This window comes from Primulina tabacum, chromosome 18 (assembly GCF_025594145.1).
Source record: "Primulina tabacum isolate GXHZ01 chromosome 18, ASM2559414v2, whole genome shotgun sequence".
In the NCBI taxonomy this organism is placed as follows: domain Eukaryota; kingdom Viridiplantae; phylum Streptophyta; class Magnoliopsida; order Lamiales; family Gesneriaceae; genus Primulina; species Primulina tabacum.
Window position 1 is genome coordinate 13,867,717 of NC_134567.1, and position 19,607 is coordinate 13,887,323.

Here is a 19,607-nt window from a genome sequence, read left to right on the forward strand (position 1 = left end):
GCGTGTGCTACTTTTCTTTATGTTGAACTCAAAGATATCAAGGATTCGTGATTTTTCTCGTTTCGTGAAATACATATTGATTTTTAGAGATATTTCACACTGTCTTCAATATGGGTTTTTTCCATATATATAGGTGACTGAGTTCAACGTCTTTAATCAGAAACTGTCTTCTAACTTCTGATAGAATCAGCTTTATTACCGAAATAGGTTCCTGTAGAAAAGCTATAAAACAATCAGTCCTGTTTTATACTAAAATCGGCAAAGTGAATTAAATGACTTCGTACAGTGATTAATGCTGCAATTAATACTTGTACTAGAAAAAGGTAACGGTAACATTTAAAGCTGATAACATTAAGATGTCATGTCTAATAAAGTCCTTTCTTCTATTTAGGTAATTCTTCTGCTTTTGTACGCTACTGATTCTGCTTTTTAGTTATCTACTGTTTTAACGAGTGATCTACTGGTCTTGATTTTCATCCGCACAATAAATTTAGATCTAACAATTTCCCCCTTTGTGGTGATGCCAAAACCTAGATAATGTTAGAACGACAATAAAGATAAGATAAATGCAAAACATAAATATAAGAAAGCAGTAAGAGTTTTAACACGAATTTGTTTCAATATCCCTGTAAATGATTTCTTCATTCTGGTCATCTTGGTCTCTTTGTCTGACTGAGGATTCTGCGTTATCTCTGTTTCTCCTTTGTTCTTCTTCTGTTAGAACTCTTTCTCTTTGTTCTTCTTCCCCCTTTTTTCCATCATTGGCAATGACCCGAGCAATTAAGTCATCCATGCGTCCAGACAAGTTTTGAAGCCAATTTGTAACCATTTCCAGATAAGGAGCCTGAGTAGAAACTCGGTCATGAAGAATAGTGAGAGATTGAGATTGGGAATCAATCTTGGTATCCAAAGATTCCATGGTGTTAGCGAACGAACGGATAAGTGCATCATGATCAGTGAGACGTTGCAAAATATAATTCTGACCAAGCACTAAGGTACCGTATCCTTTGGAAATTGTTTGTCTGAAGACAATGGTTTCAGCATGCATCCTGCTCATAGATTCTGCCGTGTTGAAGATTTCCCTTGTAATGCGGTCTTGAAAGAACTTAGAACCACTGACTTCTGCAGCATGTTCATGAGATAGCTTCCGAACTATATCGGAGAGATTGTTGAGATTTTTCTGTAAAATATCTATCTCATGTTCGATATCGAATGGTTCTGGTGACGGAGTTCTTTCACGCATACGACGCCTCATTTCTTCAATTCGATCATCACGAGCAGTTTGGGTAATTGTGGATAAAGCCAAAGCAGTAGAGGGTTGAGCTTCTGCTTGAGCAGAAAAAGTGGGAACGAGAGCAGTAGATAATGCAGTAGTGAGGCCTTTCTGACCAGCAGATTGTTCAGCAGCCACGAGTTCAACAGCAGCAGGTTCAAAAACAGTAGAAGGTGTAGGAAGTGTGCTTTCTGCTGGTTGAACTACTGCCATGGCGTTCAATTGTTGATCGGGTTGAATCGAATAATTCAAAATCAGGACCATCTCCTCTTGATGTTCAGTAGAGAAAATCGCCAAATTCGGCAAGGAAGGAGACTGGTCAGCATGCGATTTTTCCTGAGTTGGTTCTGTTGGTTGGACTGTTGGGTGGCCGGAATCATCAGCTGGAACGGTATCCGATATCGCAGGGGAGTCCCGAGTGATAGATTGAATGACTTCCTCTACTGAAGCCAATTCACGAACAGATACAAGTGAAGAGGACGGAATAGGCATCTTGGAAAATGCAAGAGTACTGAAAATTATAGCTTCTAGAATAGCTATAGATTGTTCCTCAACTGACTGAATCTGAGCAAGATCCAGAATAAGGCCTATTGAATACGGTTCAGTCTCTCCAAACTTTTGTTCTTGAGCACTGAGTTGCTCATCCATTATTCTCAGACGTTCTGTCAGTACAAGGATCACTTCTTGATCGTGAGCAGCAGTTGGGATTAATGCATCAAAATTGGATTTAAGAGTCTTTAAGATTGAGTCCAGTTTGTTTCGTTTAATCTGCTCAACAATGAAGCTCCGACGGCGCATCGCTTCAATCATATTCTCTTTCTTTGCAAGATCAAAGACCTTTAACTCATGCCTTACTAGTCGTCCAAACGAACCCTTAGTTTTGAAAAAGGTGAGGGGATGAAATACCCTGACCTTGTGCCATTCATCAAAGAACTCCATTTCCCCATTTGCAAAATTTTCGATTTCTTCGAGATGAAGAGCAACACCAGTCGAGACAGATGATTGGTTAGTTTGAAAATTTGGTTGTTCCACAAGTTTCTCTTTTCCCTTTTCTGAAATAGATACAGTCGGCACCGGTCGAAACGCAGAAGACCCTGCAGTAGATTCTCGAAAGACAATTCCAGACACGGGTCTAAAAGTTGACGCAGTAGATGTTGTTGGAATAACAACAGTAGTGGTTGGTGTAAAGGCAGAGACAGTTGGTCGAGCAGAGGGAACAGCTTTTGGGAACACTTGCCTCAAAGGAACAGTTTCCAGATCAGAGAGGGCTGTTGTCTTCTTGATACGAAGAACTGTTCGAGCTTTTTTTTGAGGGGAGTGGGTGGCTGAGAGGGATTGGTAGGAGCAGCAGACTCCTCGGATACTATTTTGTCAGAATCAGTAGAGATGACCACTCTCATTCTTTTATCTTTCTTCTGAAGTGCCACAGCCTTAGTTTAAGCATCGTCTTCTTCCTTTTTCATAGAAATAAACTCAGCCACAGTTGGCTTAGGTCGAAGAGCAAGCACGTTGGTAGCGTCTGTCATAGTGACATATGATGCGTCCAATTAAGAATTGAGGGCAAAACCAGCATCTTTTAGCATTGTGCTGATCTGAACAGCAAATCCAGAACTTTTCCTTGTAACCATATCTTTCATTATTCGAAATAAGAAATGACTCCAATCCATTTTAATTACTGAAGTGATGGCAACCATCACTTGGACTTTCTCCTTAGTTAGTTTATCAAACGTGCCAACTTTGACCAATAAGGCCTTTGCCACAATGTCAGCAAGGACTTGATACTCTATTTTGAGAAGCTTCTTGAAGCAAGATGGAGACAATTCTTCTCCAGAAGCTGAGAAGGTGCTGAGAGCAGTAGACATCTCTTGCTTAGAAATATCGGAGAGTTCAGAAATACCTGAACAGGGGAGGAAGAAGGTTGATCCCAATAGTGCTGCATCAATGGAGATGGATGCGTCTCCTTGAGAGTGAATGATCTTTCCTTCTTGAATAGTTGCCCTAGCATAGAAATCCAGAAGAGCAGTTTTGTATATCGTAGCAGGTGCTTCCAAGAATTTTCGGAGTCCTGATTTTTCTAGGGCTTGAAACATCTTCAGAAGATTCTCATCCTTGATGGTGAGGACAGAGGAAAAGTTAACCTGGTAAGCATTCAGGGTGTAAGCTCCGGCCATTTGTTTCCTGTAAAGAAAGTAACTTCAAAGAGATTGAGTAAGCACGATTTCAAAAGAAAACAGTAGTTAGAGAATAAGATTCTGGAAACGTAAAAAATGAATAGAAGAAACAAAGGCAGTTAATATTCAAAAGAAAATTTACAGCCGTCATTGTAAACACAAGGACACGTGTCAATATGTTTACGGTTGAGTTAAAAAAATTCAGAACGTGTCAGATAGACCAATGATTTTAAAAGTTGAAATTTAGTGATAAGAGCGGGCTGTCCAAGCGGTTACTTTTGAAATAATCAGAAGAGAAGTTGTCGTTTTATGATAACGTCTACTGGAAGTTTTAAAGTACTGAAAAATTGAGCACTTTGATAAAACCAGTAGACTTGTTGTTTTATCAAAAGGACAGACATTCTGTCTGTTTTCGGAAAAAGATACGAAAATCTTAGTCTGACTAAAAGACTGTTCCTCCTCGATAAATGCAGAGATGTGATATCTGAGGACAAGAGGGATGAATCTTGGTATTCGTGTAACCAAATTGCCGTCTCTTCAGCTTCCTGAGACTCTATATAAGTGCATGTAAGTTTACAAACTAATTCATTCAAGAGTTCTTTTATCAAACCAATACACATGATAAGTGCAAATGATATCTCGGAGTCTTCTCCAGAGTCAGAATCAGCAGAGGAATTCCAAAGACAATTTTCAGTCTCTCGTAAGCAGATGTTTGAAGACATCTTTTTCTAATACATTAGTGCTGACAAGACCCAAGCTTGCCAGAGTCTTACAAGACCCAAGCTTGCTGGAATCTTTTCGGAGAAGACCATCCTTTTCTTGCTGAAGTACTTTGCAACAAGGAAAGTACTTCAAGCTGCTGATATCAACAAATATAGTAGACAAACTCAATGTAAAGCTTCTGGTTAAAGAATATTTTGACATTGTTTATCTACTGCTTTTATTGAATAATAAAATAGTTTGAGTAAGAAAAGCTTAGTCTGGTAAATCAGAAGACGTTTCGGTTGACTTGAGACTTTTCCACTTCTTCATCGTTTAATGTACTGAAATGGTTCCTTAATAAAATTTCAGTTGAAGTACTTGGTGTTTCTTTATTTTTCTGCAAATAACTCAATGTCAACTGAATAATATAAATAACTGATAAATGATAAAAGAGATTCAGAAGGGAGTTTGTCGTCTTATGATAGCTTCTACTGGAAGATAAAGAATGCCTTGTTTTATCAAAAAGACAAATCGCCTTCTGCATCTGACATAAAATCAAGTATAATCAGAATAAAGTTCCCCCTAAATTAATGCAATTATTAAATGATAATTCTTGGTAAATGAACCGTCGATAGCTTGACACATAACGCTTCACATTCTTTACTGCATTCATGATTACCTCGATCTTTGGTACCTGGTTTTTCATCTATAAATACAGGCATAGAGGTTAGCCATATAGTCAATTTTAAACAAAAAGAATATGGAAGGAAAGAATAGTCCTGATTTGGCTGAGGAGTTCATGAAGGAAGTGATAGCTGCAAGGAAGGAGGCAATAGAAGACAAGGTGCTGGAGAAGGCACTTGCTACCTGGACTAAGGTCCAGGAGCTTCAGTCCGCCTTTGAAGGTGGGCTGGTATCTTCTTCCAAGGAGCTGTCAGCAATGGAGAAGTATTATCGACGTCTCCATAGTGCTGATAGCGCAGACGTCTTCTCTGAAGATGGTGTCTACCTCCTCATGCTCTTAAAGGAGCAGAGGACTCTGAAAAAGATTGCTTTTTCAGAGGAGTTTCTGCGTACCTCCACCGGAGAGCTGACCACCTAGTTGGCAATCTTGAGAGAGTACGTTAAAAAAGAAATAAAGATTTTATGCCCCCACTTCTATCATTAATGAAGTTTTTATATTTTGTTTACTGATTGTCTCTTTCGCTCAGCTTTTATTTTCTGCAAACTGAACAATCACGAGAGAAGAATAAGTCACAATATATCAATGGAATGAAGATAACAAACAATTAATTTAAGTCTATCAATCCAAGTGTATTTCGAAAATAAGAAAACTTATTCTCAGGCAAATGTTTCGTAAAGATGTCTGCTGTTTGTTGATCAGTAGGGACATATTCAAGACGAATGTCCTTCTTCTGCACGTGATCTCTGATGAAATGATGTCTGATATCTATGTGCTTTGTTCTGGAATGAAGTACTGGATTTTGTGTAATTGCAATAGCACTGGTATTGTCACAGAAGATAGGTGATTCGGAGGCCTGAATTCCGTAGTCTTTTAATTGTTGTTGTATCCATAGTATTTGAGAACAGCAGCTTCCAGTAACCAGATATTCTGCTTCTGCAGTAGATGTGGCTATAGAAGTCTGCTTTTTACTAAACCAGGAGATCATCCTATCGCCAAGGAATTGACAGAAACCACTTGTGCTTTTCCTGTCTAATTTGCAACCTGCATAATCAGCATCTAAATATCCAATAAGATTGAACTATGAATCATTAGGATACCATAAATCGACATTTTGAGTTCCTTTCAAGTACTTCAAAATACGTTTAGCAGCAATATAATGAGATTGTTTAGGGTTAGATTGAAATCTCGCACTAATACAAACAGCAAACATAATATCTGGTATACTGGCAGTAAGATATAACAATGAGCCAATAAGACCACGATACTGAGTTACCTCTACTGGAATTCCACTTTTATCTTTATCAAGTTTGATAGATGAGCTCATTGGAGTGGAAGCAGCAGAGCATGCTTCCATACCAAACTTTTTCAGAAGTTCCTTAGTATACTTGGCTTGATTTATGAAAATTCCAGTATAAAGTTGTTTGATCTGTTATCCTAGGAGGAATGTTAATTCTCCCATCATGCTCATTTCGAATTGATCCTGCATCAACTTAGCAAACTTTGCACATAGTTTGGGGTTATTTGACCCAAAAATAATATCGTCAACGTAAATCTGTACTAATAGGATATGTTTATTCTTGATTAGAGTGAACAGAGTTTTGTCTATTGTCCCAATTGTAAAATCATGATTGACAAGAAATTGTGATAGAGTATCATACCATGCTCTAGGTGCCTGTTTTAGACCATACAAGGCTTTGTGTAATTTGAATACATGATGAGGTAAGAAATGATCAATAAAACCTGGAGGTTGTTCGACGTAGACCTCTTCTTGTAATACACCATTTAGAAAAACACTCTTCACGTCCATTTGATAGACTTTGAAATTTTTGAAAGCAGCAAAGGCCAAAAATATTCTAATAGCTTCAAGCCTTGCTACTGGTGCGTAGGTTTCATCATAGTCTATTCCTTCTTCTTGTCTAAAGCCTTGAGCCACCAGTCTTGCTTTATTTCTGATCATTGTGCTTTCTTCATTTAGTTTGTTTCTGAATACCCACCGGGTTCCAATGACAGCTTGGTGAGATGGTCTAGGTACTAGAAACCAAACTTCGTTTCTTTTGAATTGATTCAGCTCTTCTTGCATAGCTTCAATCCAACTAGGATCCAGAAGGGCTTCTTCAATTTTCTTTGGTTCATCCTGAGAAATGAAAGCAGCGTGCATATATTCATTAATCATTTGCCTTCTGGTTCTCAAAGGCGCTGCTGGATTTCCAATAACCAAAGAGGGAGGATGAGATTTTCTCCAAATAAAAGGGTTTAAAGGAATTTCTTCCTGATTTGATATATTTGGATTGATCTCATCTGAACCAGTAGCAGGTTCTGGATTATCAGCTGCTGGTACTGGTATGTCTAATATTTGTACTTCTGGTTCTGCTAATGGAATGTCTGGTTCTGGATTTTGAACATCTTTATACTAGCTTCTGTATCATATTAACTATCCAGTTCCAAGTGAATTTTGTCTAACCTGTTACTCAAATTTGACATATTAGATATTTTAGGAGCACTGCTGTCCTCGTCAAAGACAACATGAATCAATTCTTCACCAGTAAGAGTTCTGTTATTGAAGATTCTGAAGGATTTGCTCACAGCAGAGTAACCAAGGAAAAGTTCAGCATCTGATTTTGAATCAAATGCAGTTAAATAGTTTTTGCCATTATTGAGCACAAAGCATTTGCAGCCGAAAACATGAAAATAAGATATATTAGGCTTACTCCATTTCCATATCTCATAAGAAGTCTGGTTATGCCTTTTGTTGATCATTGTTCTGTTTTGCGTATAGCATGCAGTGTTGATTGCTTCTGCCCAGAAGCGCTGAGAAATGTCTGCATCTGCTAGCATTGCTCTAGCAGCTTCCTTGAGGGTTCTGTTTCTCCTCTCAGCTACTCCGTTTTGTTGAGGTGTTCTGGCAGCTGAATATTCATGATGAATCCCCTGTTCATCTAAGTACAACTCAAGAATTCTGTTAGTGAACTTAGTACCCCGATCACTTCTGATTTTAATTATGGAAGAGGATTTTTCATTTTGAATCTTTTTCAGAAGCTTGATCAGGAGGCTACTGGTTTGATCTTTTCCAGCAAGAAATATTACCCAAGTAAATCTAGAAAAATCATCAATAACAACAAGGGTATATTTCATTCCCCCTAAACTCATGATAGGGATTGGACCAAATAAGCCCATGTGCAGCAATTCCAAACATCTTGAAGTCGATTTGCTGCCTTTGTTCTTGAAGCTGGATCTTATCTGTTTCCCAAGCTGACAAGCAGAACAAACATGATTCTTAACAAAATTAATATCAGGTAAGCCGTCGATTATGTTATGCTTTTTGAGATTATTGATAGATTTGAAATTCAGATGATTCAATCTCTTGTGCCAGAGCCAATGTTTCTCACTAAGAGAGGCAACTAAACATGTAGGAGCATTAACATGATCTAATTTCCAAGAAACTCTGTAGGTGTTGCCCTCTCTCTTTCCAGTTAATACAATAGATTCAACAGAATCTTTAACTATGCATGTGTGCTTCTGAAAAATTACAGAATAATCATTATCACATAGTTGACTAATGCTGATTATTATAACAGAGATTCTCAACCAGTAGTACGTCATTGATAGTTATGTTACCATGGATAATCTTATCCTTACCCACGGTTTTACCTTTTGAGTTATCCCCGAATGTCATTTTTGGTCCAGTACAACTCATTACTTCTGAAAGTAGATTTTTCTGTCCAGTCATGTGTCTGGAACATCCACTGTCCAGATACCACGTGGAGCTGCTTACTTTAGCTTTCTTTTCCTGTTTCTGCAAACACAAATTTTAGTGTCTGGTACCCAATCTACTTAGGTCCAACCTTATTAGTCCCTTAGGAACCCACATTTGCACAATTTTTGGTGATTTTGTACTTCGGGTATCCAAGGAGGTGTGTGCAGTACAGGGTCTATTATTTCTATGCATCTCAGAATGTTGTTCTTCCCTTCTGTTCCTATTGTCTAGCCTGTATCTCTTCTGAACAAGTCTAGAATTATAGTACTGGTAGTTTTTAACCTTCATGGGGGGTTGTCTTCCTGAGTTGAATCCTCTACTGGATCCAGAACTTTGGTCAATTCTTCCCTTAGGTTCAATATAACCAAGACCATAATTCTTTCTTCTGTTCATCTGATTTATATTTCTTTCAGTTTGAACAGTCGGTACTTCCGGTTCATATGCCACACTGGATTTAACAAATCAAATGTATTTTGTTTTGCTTGTATCCAGTTCTGGCTGAGTACTGATTTCAGAAGTGCTTTCATAATTGCTGAATCCGAGACCACTTCTATCTCCAGATTGCTTATGCAATTCTTGCATTTTTCCAATGAAATAGAAGACTTATTCCAAGCATTTCCAAGAACAGACAGCTTCTGATTTTCAGATTTCATTGTCTGGTAAATATGCTTTTACTTTCTCATTCTCGGTGTTCAACTTAATCATCTCCACTTTCAAATCATCGCAGCTATTCACTTGCAAGCAAGTGAACTTACTGACTTGATTTCTTAAGTTTAGATTTTCAATCTTAACTTCCTCGAATGATTGAGAAAGTCTTGAGTACTCACTTACCATGTCATGTAATGCCTTAATTAAATCAGTTTGTGTAAATTCGTCAGAGTCGAAGTCGATACCTCTTCAGATGTTGAGTTTGATTCAACATCTACCATAAGACATTTAATCTCTTCTGGATCACATTCACTAGAATGACTTTCTGAGTCAGATGACTCAGAGCTGGAATCCGCCCATTTAGATTTGCTTTCTTCAGCAATCATTGCTTTGCAGTCTTTTCTGAACTTTTTGTCATTCTTTTGTACTCTTTCTTCTTCTGGTCATCTTTCTTGGGCTTTGGACAGTCAGCAATAAAGTGACCAATCTTTCCACAGCTGAAGCATGCCATATCACCAGATGATGGATCTTTCTTGATGTTGCGATTAGGGTTTTGGTAGGCTCGGTGATTCTTTCTCATGAATCTAGAGACCTTTTTCACAAATAAGGATATAGCTTCATTGCTGATTTTTTCAGCAGTCTTTTCAGAAGTACTTTCAATAAGGGTAACAGGTACTGCTTGTGGAATGACTGCAGCAGCAGCAGTAGAAGTAATAGCAGTAGTAGCAGCAAGGGCCTTGGTTGGCAGATTTGTTGAGGACTCTTCTCCACCTCTTACTTCTAGTTCGAACTCGTAGGCTTTTAAGTCAGCAAACAAGTCATGTAATTCCAAATTGTTTAGATCTTTAGAGACTCTCATAACCATTGTTTTTACGTCCCATTCTCTGGGTAATGCTCTCATTACTTTGAGCGCTATTTCTCGATTGCCGTGCTCTTTGCCCAGAGCTGCTAGCTCATTGACTAGGCTACTAAAACGTTCATCAAACTCATTTAGAGTTTCACCAGCCTTCATCTTTAAATTGTCAAACTTCTGCATTGCTACAGACAGTTTATTTTCTTTTGTTTGCTCATCTCCTTCACATATCTGAATGATCATTTCCCAGATCTCTTTAGCAGTAGAACACATTTTGATTTTGCTGAATGTGTTCTTATCAAGAGTTTTGTAAAGAATGTCCTTAGCGACATTATCAAGATTGGCTTTCTTCTTATCTTCGCCAGTCCATTCGTTTCGTGGTTTATCAACCATTTGAGGTGCACCTTCAGTAACAGCAATAGCTGTATTTGGCTTTAAGATCTTTAATGATCCGTCTGTGATGACATACCACATGTCATCATCCTGCACTGCAAGGTGAGCTTGCATACGGATCTTCCAATCATCAAAATTGTAATAGCCAAGCCTGGTGAACGGTATGGTTTAAGTTTTCGTATGTTTATGGATTATTTGGTTTAGATGTTAAGAGTTGTGATTATGGGTCATAGTATTGTTGGTTATTATTGTTTTGTGGCATTGTTGATATTAGTCGATGGTAGTTGTATTGTATCAGCGTTGCGATTCGATTTTAGTTGCATAAGAGTTTGTTTTGGCCGAGACCAGACCGCACCCGCGATAATTTGAGCAGCGCCCCCGCGGTCTTTATTGCAGCATTTTTGGTGGATTGCCGAACAGACACCGCACCCGCGGTGTGATAGTTACCGCACCCACGGTGGAGGCACCGCACCCGCGGTAAGTTTTGTACCGCACCCGCGGTCGTCAGTTTCAGAATTTTGGTTGTATTGCCGTAGGTACACCGCACCCGCGGTGCATGTTGGAGCCCACCTACGGTCGATGAATAGTGGAAGCATGTTTTCGAGATTTTAATGATATAAGGCATAGATTTGTTCACTTTTCCTCATTCTTTTCCCCTCATTCTCGATTCTTCTCCTCAAGTGAAGGCTAGGGTTCCATTTTCTTTCACTTCATCTCCTTGATTCTTGCATCTTGTTGGAATTTTGTGTTGAGAGCAAGGTTTACTTGGGTTCAAGGAAGCTAAGGTAAGCTTTTAGTTTAGTTTATTCTTGGTTTTGGTGTTGGGAGAAATCATGGGTTTGGTGATTGTGTTGGTTTTATGGATTAATTGTTATGGGTTTATGATTATTGAGATGTTGATGGTGTAATTTATGGTTTATTGTTGTAGGAATTCAACCAAAGGTTTAGAACCAAGGTTCCAAGTGGTTGTAAGTGGAATTTCATTCCTTGTGCTCACATGATAATATATGTATGGTGTTTCAATGGTTTTAATGTGTTATTCCCTTCCATTTGATTCATATTATGTATTGATATACTTGATTGTATAATAGGGGCAATTGAATGTCTCAATTGTGAAAAATGGAATACAAGAGAAAAGAGTCTTCAAAATGTTTGATTTAATGCCAAAGAGAGAGTTTAAATGATTTATTGGATTGATAGATAGATAGTCATAGATTGCATGCAATTAGTTGATCAACGACCATAGGCTTATATCCCTCAGAGTTATCGATGTATATCGATGGGATATAGGTACAGAGACAGAGATACTTTATAGATATCAATCCAATAGAGAAAATAGAAATACCATCTTATTGTTATATTATGCTATGTTATTCATGTTTCAAGAGTTGATGGTATTTAATGATTTCAAAGCCATGTTTTACAGAGTATGATATATGTATCCATTGCTATGTAAGAGTTCCACTTGCTGAGTTTTATACTCATTTCAGTTATTTCATGTGATACAGATAAGAGCGACGGGCCGAGACGTTGATTGTGGGCCGGAGTCATATGCATATAGAGAAGGAAGGAAGAAAACTATTTTGATAGCATTTTTGACATGATCACAAAAATGATATTTTGTATTTTGTTGTATCATTTGATTGATCATGTATATACTTTTGATTATACATTGACATGTATTTTAAATCCTTCTTTCTTTTTAGAAAATTTTATATTCCGCTGCTATTTTATTAAAACCGGTCGAGGGTGTTACAAAAATCTTCTTTCGAGAACATGGGAACCTTGCTGAAGTGTGCCATCTGTATGTATTTTCAGGGAAAAGACTCTTCTCCAATTTCTTCTTTTCTTTCTCTGATAAAGAAGGTGCTAAAATCCTGTTAGAGATAGTAGCTTATCTTGTCGTGAATACTTCCAACATATTACAATATTAAGTGCGGAAACAATCTGATGGAGTGAATGAAAATAGTAATATCAGTAGATAACAGTTGTTTATGGAAGTTCGAATATAAAGTCTTCTACGTCTTCCCTTCTTCTGTTTCCAGAAGGTATCACTAAAAGACTTTGGATTTTACAGTACAACTCTTGTACACACCCACTTTAGCAGGGCTTACCCTTTGCCTACTGAAACTCTTAGTTGCTCAACACAGTGAAAATACGATACAACAAAGTTCTGAAAAGACTCTTTTCAGATTACAAACTCTTCTTGATAAAATATGAGTGCAGTGAATAATTGTGAAGAGTGTAAGAAATAGTAGCACAAAATGATCTCAATAGATCAGATATCTGCTATGAAGCGTGTGCTACTTTTCTTTATGTTGAACTCGAAGATATCAAGGATTCGTGATTTTTCTCGTTTCGTGAAATACAGATTGATTTTTAGAGATATTTCACACTGTCTTCTATATAGGGTTTGTTCCATATATATAGGTGACTGAGTTCAACGTCTTTAATCAGAAACCGTCTTCTGACTTCTGATAGAATCAGCTTTATTACCGAAATAGGTTCCTGCAGAAAAGCTATAAAACAATCAGTCCTGTTTTATACTAAAATCGGCAAAGTGAATTAAATGACTTTGTACAGTGATTAAGCTGCAATTAATACTTGTACTAGAAAAAGGTACCGCTAACATTTAAAGCTGATAACGTTAAGATGTCGAGTCTAATAAAGTCCTTTCTTCTGCTTCTGATTCTATATCCGTTTAGGTACTTCTTCTACTTTTCTACGCTACTGATTCTGCTTTTTAGTTATCTACTGTTTTAACGAGTGATCTACTGGTTTTGATTTTCATCGCCACAATAAATTTAGATCTAACATGATCCTTAAATTTTTATGTTGCATTTAATTTTGTTTGTTTTTATTTCAGGTTTCCTTAATCTTTTTATTTTCCTGGTTAAATGGCGGATAACGGTACTCCGTGACTCTCATAGTCGGTTAAATCAGTTTCCCACAATTGCTGATACAAAAATAAAAAAAATCATTTATTTTCTTTTCAAAATGGATGAAAATCTCTCAAAAATTTGTATATATTTTCCTGAAAATGTTCTGAGAAAATTTATGCAGGTAGGTGTGAAAGATTGAGATTGTTAATGCAAAAAGTAATTCCAAAAGATATTCGTCTTGTAATAGAAGCTAAGGTCCGATTAGGAGGAGAAGTTCCACAATCATTGCTCATTCGGTATTTGTCTGGATTAGGAAAAAGCACTTATGCGAAAAAACGAAGGGCCAAAAGGTTAGGGGTTTGTCATAAGTGTGCAAGATGGACTTGTGACAAACGATGCAGATCTTTGGGATGTGTTTCCTATAACAGAGAAGATAAAATTGGTTTCATTAAGAATGAGCTGAGTAAGGAGTCTTTAGATAACATCTTATTGATTCTTGAGACGCATTCTAGTAGACATGTGCAAATTGAACTTCTCCGTTTATGGAAACTATTTCAAGATGAGCGTCATAGTCTTGGGAATCCGACTAAAAAAGACCCTGTTTGCCAATTTATAAGAAAATTGGATGGGAAGCATATCCTCGACTCATAGAAGGCGTTGAAGCCGTTTCTGGACGTAAAACTAGAGGAAAATTGTGAGCCACAATCACACTACTGTTTATATGCATGTGTGTCATTATTATTTTTACTGTTTATTCTGATTATTCTGCTTACATCTATGACCCATAGTTTTGTCATGATAATATATTACCCCTATAAAATATCTCAACTTTTTCTCTATTTTTGCAGACCAAAAAGAAAGTAAAAACATCGTGGGTCCTCTGCACAAACATTGAAAAATATTTGTGTATTTTGTGGGTCGAGTTCTGGAAAAAATGAAGTATTAGTAAAAGCAGCGATTAATCTTGGAAAGATATTGGCTGAGAGAAAAATTCACTTGGTATATGGGGGAGGTAATATTGGGTTAATGGGATCTGTTTCAACATCTGCTCATCTTGGAGGTAGTCAGGTTTTAGGTATTATTCCTACAGCTTTAGCTGAAGGAAATATTACAGGTGTTACTATTGGGGAGGAATTAAAAGTTTCTTCTATGTATGAAAGAATCACCAAAATGATTGAAAATTCTGATGCTTTTATCGCACTACCAGGTGGTTTTGGTACATTAGAAGAAATTTTTCACATTGTTTCTTGGGCACAACTTAATATCTATAATAAACATGTGGGCTTGTTGAATATCAATAATTATTATGATAGTTTGTTGACATTTCTTGATAAAGCTGTGGAACAGAATTTCATTTCAGAAAATTCACGACGGATGCTCATCTGTGCTTCGACTGCCGACCAATTAATTTATGATTTGGAAGCTTTTGTTCATAAGCCTGATCCGATGATAACAAATATCAATTGGTCGCAATCAAGCAGTAAGAAAAGAAAGTTGGATCATTGATTCAAAAATCGTGGATTGGTCTGCGTTTGTTTCAGTTTGTTATCTTCAATAAAATTCCAGGTGATATCTCTTTCATTATGTACTCTTTATTAATAATTATTTTGACAATAGGGACAATGTCATATTCTGATTGGGGGGAGAACAAACTTAAAAATTAAAAAAAATTATTTTAAAATAAAAACATGTAAAATTATTTTAAAATAAAAACATGTTTATTGTTTGTATCTTAGTAATTTTTGCAAAAATATCATACATTACATGTTTGAAAGGTTTAGATTAGAAATTGTAATAATCTATCTAAGGATGTTTAAATTTTTATTTGAAAAAAAAAGTCAATTTTAATATTTTGATCACTATAAAAATATGATTTATGAAATCTTTTTGAATATTAACCATTGTGATAAAATCAGTTATTAAAGTATATGGCCCAAGATATACCTGATAAGAGTGCCTAAATTTTTTTAAACTCACACATATTTTGTGAGTGAGTGGAGAGTATTGAGAAAATAGCTTGCTAGCCTTTATTGATCATCAAAGAGGCTATCTATTGTTTAGATCTTGTGTTTTTATTTTGAAAAAAAATTGATATTTCCTGAAAAAAAATAAAAAAAAAAATGTTGAAGATTTATGTAATTTCTAAGTATATGCTGCGACCTATTTATCTCTCATAAAAATACAAATAAAAAAGGAAAAAAAAGAAAGAAAGAGAGAAATACATTGTACAAATTAAATAAATATGTGGTCAAGAAGCATAAACTTAGTCTGATTCCATGATGTAAAAAAAAAATCAGGAAAAAATATATAATAAGAACAACTGGATTTTGAATCTATGGATTTCCTATCTTTTGATTAGTTTGGCTCGTTTGTCTGTCTGCATTCTGTAAACCATTTTCCTGAGCATTTATCTATATTCCAACTCCATGAGAGAAATCATTCCCATAAATTGAAACACTTATTAACCTGTGAGGATATGGAGTTGAGACTCTTAGTAGGAATTTCTGAAAGCCATGTACATTTAACTACCTGAAAATAAGCTTTGAATTGATCAGTTCATATTATTTCATAAATTATAATTATGATGATCTTGATATTAGTTTGACAGTTTTCAAATTTAATTTAAATACTTGGATAGTTCTGATTACATTTCTATTTAAATTAATCAATATGTTTTTTGTTGCTATTAACGCTTAAATTGCTAGGGAGTAGCAATAAACTTGTTGGGGAGTGTGATAAAGATAAAAAATTGTATATTAATTAAATGTTTTATAATATAAATATATAGTTTTTGTTTTATTAAATGTTTAAATATTATATGTTTTATAATAAATTGTATAAAATATAAGTTGTTGTGTAATTATAAGTTTTTACTATTTTTTACAGGTTCGATAAAACAAGAATAAACTTGGCGTTGCAAATGGGATTAAGATGATTCTTGGACCTGTAGAAAGCTAATATTAATATCTACAATATTGGTGGCAAGCATGAGATAAAAATCATCTCACAAGTGGGATCAAATTAAGCAACAATTAAAGTTAGCAAAGAAGTGGCAATTTTACCGTGCTCTAGTATTTTGACCATATCTCTCAAATTACTTGGTTAAATGGTTAAAAAAATACCACAATTCAAACAACTCAGATATCTACATGTTTTATTTTATGTGGAGAAGAAAATTCAGATGAGAAGATTTTCAAAAGTGATGTGTATTAAAATATTAATTTCTTGGAACACCAATGAAGACTTATGTGTAAAAAATAATATTTTATTTGTGGTTGTCTCCCCAAATTTGGCTATAAATAGGGGTGCATTGTAATGTATTGAGATATCCCTCATTTTATGAACAAACCTTTGAGTTCATAATATTTCTCTCTTTGTTTTTCCTTTATTTCTTTATTTAAATATAATTAGCACGTTAAATTCATATTCAAAGTTTTACACAATGAATAATGAGTAGCTAACTTCCCAAAGTTGAGATGAAAAGGTGGAACTCTTGGCATGATAATAAGGTTATTAAAAGGTAAGAATCTATGTTTTATATTATTTAATCATTATTTATTGTTTATGTTATATTTATTTCTTTAAGTATTATTATACCCTACTTATAAGTGGGAGTTTTGATTTATTGTTGCTATATGTTACACTAAATTCTTGGAACCATTTAAATGTTAGTTTGATATTACCAACCATTTAAAGTGGATGTCTTGATTTATTATATGATTATATCATAATATTAATTTCTTGGCACCATTTAAATGTTTGTTTGGTTTTACCAACCATTTAAGGTGGATGCCTTGATTTATTATTTATTAATATCATAATATTAATTTCTTGGTACCATTTAAATGTTTGTTTGGTTTTACCAACCATTTAAAGTGAGAACCTTGATTTAGTGTTTACAAATATATATAGCACAATAAATACTTGACAACATTTACAAGTTTTGGTATATATTACATACTTATAAGATAATAATATATAACATAATAAAAATATGATTATTTAATATATATTGGAACAATTTTATTAAGTGGATTTCAATAATGTTCATTAATGTTAACTTTATTAAAATACCAAAAGTGGATCATTTAATCTCAACTACTTAAATTAAAATCTGAACAATTAAAAATTACCAATTAAAGATTTAAACCATTAAAGAAAAAAAAAAACAAAAACAAAAACAAAAAGACATTGTAGTGGACTTGTAATTACCTTAACTTCCCTGTGGATACGATATTCGGACTTCACCGAATTATACTACTTGTTGACAACCTGCTTTTGGGAGTGCAACAATCAAAGTTGCAACAGTAGGCTTCGGAACAAAGTGACCAAGTTGGTCAAAGTCCGGTGGCTAAATCAATCAGTGGAGGAAGCCACTTGGGAGTCAGAGGCGGACATGAGGATTCGCTACCCGGAGTTGTTCGGTAAGGTTTAATTTCGAGGATGAAATTTATAAAGGTGGGGGAGGAACTGTAGAGCCCAAATTCAGTACACGTATAACCCATGCATTTATTTAATTATTAAAGAATTTATTTAATTTTAAAATGAGTCTTAGTGGTGCATGATTTATTTAAATGCATTATTTTAAATTATTTACGTTTATGTGATGCACGTTAAAATGTGTTTCGAGTTTCATGTTTCAGGCGATTATTCGAGGCGGGATCGAAGAAAAGAGACCGGTGACGAGTTTGGCAATTTTTTTTATGCGGTATTTTATTTTAAGTTGAGGTTGGGACATTCTAAATAATTTGTTAAGTTTCAGCATCTTTAAAGCCTAAATTATTTATTTAGGAATTTTGGAGTTTTAAAATTTTTAAAGATTTATTTCTTGTGCACCTTATTTTAAATTAAGGGATTTTGTTAAAGTTAGAGGTGGATTAGCATTTTTATTAGTTGTTAATTACTAATTAAGCAATTTATTTTCTTAATTAACATCCCTAATCCCCTCCCCACTACCCAAACACATGCACACACACACTCACACACACAAGCACACGACACAAACACACACACACACACACATACTTTCAGATTTTTATTATTTGAGAGGAGAGAAAAGTTAGGGTTCTTAGCCTTAGTAGCAGCCGCCCCTCCCTCTTCAAGAATTTCAGGGATTTTCGTCCCTTTTCTTCAAGGAAAATAGTGCCACATTCGTCTCGGATCGTCTCTCGCATCCTTCCCGCTTCAGTGTCGTCGTTCGGTAACGTTAAGGATTTAAAGACACGTATATTCTTTCGTTTATGCATTGACCTCGTCATATTATGCGTTGTGTTGTTTATTATGCGTAAAAATTCATGTATGACGTTCATTGTTTGAGCAGAAAAGTGTTTAGATAAGTTTTGAAATAACTTTTAGATCTGAAATTTCATTTTTCATTGTACTTTAAAAACTGCGATTTTTCGTTCGTGATTTTGAGAAAACTTTCAACATATGAATCGTAGAACTTTTTGATACCTTCGATTTGATATAAAATTCAAAATATTTGGATAACAATTGAGTGAGTTATGACGTTTTTCGTGAGACTGCTCAAACTGCGTTTCTGAAAAATTATGTTATTGATGTGTTCTTGAAGTTTTATTGTTGCAAGCTTCGTTAGGAATCGACGGGTGAGCGTTGCTGCATATAGGTATGTTTAGTATGATGTTGGGTTGATATTTGGTATTCCGGTTAGTGTCGATAGGCAATTGAAATCATTAGAAGTCGTAGGAAACAATTTGGTGTCAAATTCCATGTTTTGAGTTGTAATTTTTTCCTAGGTTGGATAGCGTCGTTTCGGCGTGTTTGTACAAGTGGTGTCAATGTATTAGTAACCTAGGATGGGTCTCGAGGTGTCGGTTCATAGTCCGTACAATCGAGTTTAGAGCGTTAGCAGCACATGTACAGAAGTTTCATGGGTTTTCTCCTACTGCGGCTACACGGACCCCCACACGAACCCTTACACGGGGTCCGTGCCTTTGTTTCCTCCGAAGTGTCAACAAACAGAGTCTACACGGACCCTACACGGACCTAGGCACGGGGTCCATGCCTTCTTTTTTCTATACGATACACTTTACAGTACCTGCACGGACCCGGAGCCGGACCTGGGCACGGGGTCCGTGTACTTCAGTTTTTTGGGAAAATTTTAATGTTTGCTTTGGGGTTTCATGTCATGGTTTAGTACATTGATTGAATGAGGTCAAGTCCCGAGTATTTTAGAATGTCTTAAGCTATTTACTTGATTCGGGGCGAGTACGAATACCTACGTCT

The 19,607-nt window shown here is 35.7% G+C and overlaps 1 protein-coding gene across 1 annotated transcript in view; it reads right to left on the minus strand.

Annotated features, from left to right (window-relative positions):
* Positions 1-9,809: 9,809 nt before the first annotated feature.
* Positions 9,810-19,607, minus strand: part of LOC142532303 (uncharacterized) — a 57,964-nt gene continuing 48,166 nt past the window's right edge. Inside the window, exons 6-7 of the mRNA XM_075638623.1 lie at positions 9,888-10,031; positions 9,810-9,817 (exon numbers count right to left, since the gene is read on the minus strand). Coding sequence (XP_075494738.1) covers positions 9,810-9,817; positions 9,888-10,031 — 152 coding nt within the window. The remainder of the gene's footprint in view (positions 9,818-9,887; positions 10,032-19,607) is intronic.